Source organism: Mercurialis annua, linkage group LG4 (assembly GCF_937616625.2).
Source record: "Mercurialis annua linkage group LG4, ddMerAnnu1.2, whole genome shotgun sequence".
NCBI classification, from domain to species: Eukaryota; Viridiplantae; Streptophyta; class Magnoliopsida; order Malpighiales; family Euphorbiaceae; genus Mercurialis; species Mercurialis annua.
In genome coordinates this window covers 20,992,589-20,998,584 of record NC_065573.1, presented here as the reverse complement: position 1 = coordinate 20,998,584, position 5,996 = coordinate 20,992,589, and the positions used below count along the sequence as shown (strand labels likewise).

The 5,996-nt window shown below is 28.3% G+C and overlaps 1 protein-coding gene across 1 annotated transcript; it reads right to left on the bottom strand.

Annotated features, from left to right (window-relative positions):
* Positions 1-640: 640 nt before the first annotated feature.
* Positions 641-4,752, bottom strand: LOC126677368 (beta-fructofuranosidase, insoluble isoenzyme 1-like). Its single transcript, XM_050371941.2, has 8 exons — positions 4,468-4,752; positions 3,408-3,416; positions 2,982-3,317; positions 2,354-2,874; positions 2,107-2,265; positions 1,423-1,667; positions 1,228-1,330; positions 641-1,113 (listed from the first exon to the last, which is right to left on the bottom strand). The coding sequence occupies exons 1-8, from the start codon at positions 4,646-4,648 to the stop codon at positions 919-921; spliced, it is 1,749 nt and encodes a 582-aa protein (XP_050227898.1). The 5' UTR covers positions 4,649-4,752; the 3' UTR covers positions 641-918.
* Between the last annotated feature and the right edge of the window lie 1,244 nt (positions 4,753-5,996).

Here is a 5,996-nt window from a genome sequence, read left to right as displayed (position 1 = left end):
ATTGAAAAATTGAAGTTTGCAACAATTTTTCATTTTGAAAATCTGAAGATTGGTGGTCACTAATGAAATTTATCAACCAATCTAATGTCTAGTCAAGTTCTGTGAAATTGTCATATATATTGATAACTACACTAGGTTAATTATACTCCTTGTACCCTAGAATCCAACTCTTAGAAGAAGAAAAAAAACTCTTAGATGTTTGTTTATATTGAAATTCTTCGTTGAGATAGGGCTCAATTCAAATTTTGTTTTTATAATTTAACCCTAAACTTTCCAACTTTATTGAATGTATTTTAGTTTGTTTGCAGTAGCTCTACATAGTGAATGATCATGACCTTTGTTTCAATGCTGTTGGAGAAAAATGGTTAATTTTTAAAATTTTCCATAATACAATCGGTTATGCTTTGAGAGTTTATATTAAAAGTTATGTTCTTACTTCAATTAGAATGTGGCATTAGATTGGTCCTTAATCTTATACAGTCTATTTTATTTGTAATTTATTTAATAAAGTGCTCATTTTTATCTCAAAAGAGAAAAAATATTTTATTTAAGATTGAAAAATATTGTCAAACTATAAGTAGTTGTTATTTCATGATCTAGCATCTTGTATTTTTTATTGCTTAATTAATTAATCTAAAAATAGCATTGCAAGGGTGATGCTCTCAATTTATTGAATAAATGTAGTAGTAATAATTTCTTTAACAAGTAGACAAGCTCTACTTGCTCAAAATCAATTACTTAAATGAACAAATTTTAAGAAAACAATAATTCAGGTACCCCATAACAAATAAAGGGTATACATACTATGCAAAAAATATTAAGAATCATATAACAAGATGTTTAAAATAGTGAACAAGAAACTCTTCTTTCAAGATAGTCCCCTATTATTTTTGATGGAAAACCCTAATGTTCTCCTCCTTAGTGTTCGACGGGCGTGTTCATAACGGGTTTGTTCATGCTCCAAGCGTTAAGAGTTTCTACAGTCACGGTTTCAGATCCGTTGTTGAATGCATATAGATGAGCATGGTCAAAAATAGCTTTAGTTGGATATACTCTTGACGTGATTACAGTTTTGCCTCCGGCTGCAAAACTTTCTATCACAGAATGATCGATCTGAAAAATAAAAAAACATATTATTAGTATGGGAAAATTAATGTTTTTTTTTTTTTTTTGATAAATAAATTAATGTTTTATTTGAAAAATTCAAATATATCATTTCGGACTTACCAAACTTCTAAGTGAAAGCTTCTTATCGGCTAAATTAACATCAACAAAGCCAGCAAAAGTTGGTTTGTATATTTTGTTGTTTTTGTCATGTTCCAAGGTAGAGCTGTTTGATTAAAAGGAAATGTATTAAAAATTAAATAATATAATGCTATAAAAAAGAGGGGAAAAAAGTTATAAAATGCTAAAAAAGTATACCTTGTTGGATCAGTGCAAAAGAGAACTTTAAATTTATCTGCATCTTTGAAAACCCTAAAAAAGACTGAAGTGAATTCTTCAAGATGCTCAGTGGCCAATGTCAAGAGGCCAAATGGACCAACACCACCTTGAGATTTTGATCTTTTTGCAGCACAAACATCTTGTGCATCAATTTTCGTCCATTTAGGGTTAAATGGTTCAGCTTTCTCTAAGCTTTTGAATGAGAAGACTACATCAACATCAGCCTGGTAATGCATGCCCAAATTAATCAAATTAATATCACCATGTTAAAAATAAAATATTTCAACATAAGGAAAAATGGATTTTTTATATCCACAACTTTAACCATTTTATCAAATATATTTATAATGAATAATTAAGGCATTCTAATCCGTTAATTTTGCAAATTGAGGTAAATATATATTTTCAGACACATAATCCTCACCAAATAACTTTTTTCAAACTGAAACTAAATATTAACTGTGTAAAATAATTATTTGTAGAATCAAAAATTTATATAAATAGATTTCGAAATAGGTATAGTGTGTATTTGGATATATTTGTTGTAATTTGTAAAGTTAACGGACGAAAACGTCTAAATTATTTCTAATGATATCAAAATTATATATCGAAAATCATTTTGTCTAAACTTAATACTAAATGTATCATTGAAAATATGCAAACCTGAGCAGCAGTAATGCCTTTAACTTCAATATGTTGTCCCTTTTTGATCTCTTGATTAACCAATTGAACCTTGTTTCCTCTAAGAGTTTCCAACTCTTCAACTGGCCATTGAATCAATTGTTTTCCACTCCCATCAAGCCATATTTTTCTTGGAATGGTCTAACATAATAAACAAAAAAAAAGTTAAAAACATATAATATAATCCTCATATAATTAACTTAATCAGTTTTGCTTAATTATTTCTTACTTGAATTCCAGACCATCCTTTCTCTTTATCTTGGTGAGTAGAATCAGATTCATTAGACCAACCTAGCAAGATTCTTCTGTTCTTACTTAGGTCAAAAAATGTTTTAGAAGCATAATAGTTTCCATAATCATATCTAAGTCCAGCCCAACCATCGATTAAATCTTTATCAGGACGATATCTATTCTTTTTCTTGTCATAAGTACCAATAGTGTAATACTCATATCTTGTCAAATCCAAGCTAACCTTCAATACATGCTTCACATTTTTATTAATAACGGAAGTTTCCAATCCGTTTTGGCCGGACAATGCGACCGGAAAGAAATCCGGACACTCCCACATGCCGGTTTTCGCATTGGAGTGAAGTGGGCGTTTAGTTTTGACCCATGTTTTAAAATCTTTGCTTTTATATAGATGAGCAATTCCTCTTTTATTCCACTTTGAACCCACAATTAGATTCCAGTACCCGTCTACAAACCAAGCCGTAGTTGGATCGCGAAAGGCGCTAGCGTTGACTTTTGGACCTGTGCAGAGACGAAGCCAGAAATATTTTAATCAATACATTATTAAAAAAGAGTTACATATATAACTTATGTTTATTAATATAATATGGTAGCTTTGTTAACTAGACCTGGATTGATCGCGGGGTTATATTCTTTCGGTTTGATCCACTCGCGGAGATACGGGTCAGATAAATTTTTTGGTACGGCATAGTTTTGAATTTGATGCTCTTTTTTGTCAATGCCGGTGTAAAGGATCACGGGCGTTTTGTCGGGTAGGACGGTGGCTGATCCGGACCAGCATCCCTTGATATCGGTCGGTATGGAAGGGTAAATTGCAGCCTCGAGTGATTCCCAGTTGATCAAATCTTTTGATACAGAATGTGCCCACACAATGTTGCCCCAGACTGCACCTTTTGGATTGTATTGGTAGAAAAGATGGTACAATCCATTGTAGTACATAGGCCCTGTTCACATCATTAGATTGTAAACAAATTAGAAAAATATGAGAAATGTTACAGTTAGGGAAAATCTATTAAATGAAATTTAAATATTACCATTTGGATCTTTTGTAGTTCAATTTCGTCCCCACCAATATTTAGCCACCAAGGAATGGCACATACAGGAAAACGAAAACAATATTAATGAGTATTTTTTTCTTATAAATAAATTATTTGCAGAGGAATAAAATCGACCAGCAAATATTCTATACATCCATAATCGAGTAATAGAGATATTATGTAAATTTAGATTAATAAATTTCATATTAGAGTTATTTATTTACGTTTTAATAATAATAAATATCGAAAATCCAAAATCTTATATCTTGGACATTCAAATTTATCCGATCATCAAATAATGGATATACTTAAGTTAATTAACTCAAAAAATTAAATCCTGATAAAAAAAATTAAATCAATTAAATCAAAATATTAAATAAATTAAAGTTACAAGTATAATTTCTTTATAAATTATTAATACATTATGAAATGATTTGAATAACGCTGCACATTATAAAATAATGTATATTTTAATATACCTTTTTTTATCTAAAAATATAAAGAAAAACATTTTTTTATTATTAGAATAAAAATTAAAAAAATTCCTATGACCAATTGAAAAAAAAAATAGCTGTTGTATTATTTTATGGCTTAATTAATTGTTTTAAAAATTAGTATGTTTTGCAATTTTAATTTAATAATGTCAGACACCCACTTTCGAATTTTTACAATTCAAAACATTGAGCAATTTTCTGTCTAAAAAAACTGACATACGAACTTCGAAAAAAATTGCCCATGTGGATATTGTTTATTCCGGTGTCCACATCATTATATTTTACTGAAAATTGTTTCGTGTTTACAATTGCAAAAACAAAAAACACAGTTCAAGGTTCAAATTCAAATATTCAAAATTGAATGCTCGCGAAATTTAATAAATTTTAAAATAACTAAACCTTTCTTTTATCAAATACTATAAAAGTTACTTTTTAGAAGTCATGACAGCTCTGTTTGAAACATCCATTATATTTAATGGAAAGAAACGTATCAACAGAAATTTGTAAATTTTGATGATCAAAACAAAACAAAAATAAAAAATAAAATTTAAGGATATATTTACCATTGATCCAATGCTTAGCAGGCTGAAAGTGATATCCAGTCCTATGAATTTGCTTGACAATTTTGGCTGAAAGGCTTTGATATTCTGGATATATTTTGTGAGATCCTTCTACGCCATTCTTTATCAAGCAAACAAAGGCAATAAAACAAATTACTGCGGTAAATTTTGAAATACCCATCATTAAGATCACTGCAAAATAAACATAACAAAAATAAACCCTTGTTTACTAATGGTTTTCTAATGGTTTTCTAATGTATTCAAACCTTTTCTAATGAATGAAAAAAGGAGAAGATTTGTAGGCTATTTATATAACATGTTATTGGCTGTTTTTAGATGAGGCGAAACTAATTGATGGATAAAATTAGGTCTTCAGGTTTATTTTCGGATAAGTTCTATTTTTTAATTTTTCTATTAATGGCTCTTGTTCAGAAAATTGTGATTTGGAGATATCTGTATGCATTAATGTTTTGAGTAAAGGGCAGTCAGGTCTGTCGATTTGTGATTCCGATCAAATAATTCGCTATAAGTTTTTTTTAATCAATTAAGGATAATATTTTCGGTCAATTAATAACAAAATTAGGTTATTTTGATTATTGAATTGTTTTTATTTAACAATTATATCTTTAATTAGTCTAAAAATAGAGAATTTTACTCTTAATTAAATAAAATTGCTGAAACTGAATTATTTAATTTTAAATCAAAAGTTCAGAATCCAAATTAACCCTTAATCATTAATGTTCAGCACCTCCACCATAGACAATTTGACCCATTAAGGGTGTCTAACAAATCAAATCAAACAAATAAATTTAATTCGATTTGATTAAAAATTATAATTTTTTTTTTGTTTTTAGTTCAGTTTGATTTTAATTGCAAATAACTTATGTTTGGTTTTAACACAAACTGAACCAACTAGTTCAATTTAATTTAGATTTTTCTCTATTTATATAACTTCCGTTTAACTCGATTTATATAAAAACAATTGATTGGATTCAATTTGAACCATAATACACATTTCTATTACTTGTTATTAGAAGTGTCAAAATGAGTCATTAATATCCGAACTGTTTGCCGAGTACAAAAAAAATTATTAGAATTGAGGTTGAATAAAATATTTCTACATAAAAAATCTAGTGGTAAGTACATAACATTTGAATGTGAAAGTTTAAAGTCGAATTTTCTTCTATTTTTTAGTAAAAATAAACAATTTTTTTTTTAAAAAAAATCTGAAACAGGACCCAAGTTGCAAAACTACATTATATTTTTGTTATCTAAAGTTTTTGACCCAATAATTTAATAAATTAGCAGAAAACATCTTAAGATTTATTTTTTGAAGGGTCAATAAAAATTAATTTGTCAACCATAAGTCGTTTGGATTTTGCATATTTTTATCGGTGCTTAAGGCATCGGTTTCACAAATGCTATGTTGAACCTAGAACCAATTGTGATTATTAAACACATTTTTAAAACCAAAAATCTATTAACTTAGGAAAATTACTAGAAAAATACATTCTTTTTATGAGAGTTACTTG

What these genes read in the sequence shown, in the direction of transcription:
- LOC126677368 (XM_050371941.2), bottom strand. Translation starts at nt 4,648, where the DNA reads ATGATGGGTATTTCAAAATTTACCGCAGTAATTTGTTTTATTGCCTTT. An exon ending in TAACCCCGCGATCAATCCAG is followed by an intron (nt 2,875 to 2,981) that starts GTCTAGTTAACA and finishes GTCTCTGCACAG; the next exon opens with GTCCAAAAGTCAACGCTAGC. An exon ending in AAGGCATTACTGCTGCTCAG is followed by an intron (nt 1,668 to 2,106) that starts GTTTGCATATTT and finishes ATGCATTACCAG; the next exon opens with GCTGATGTTGATGTAGTCTT.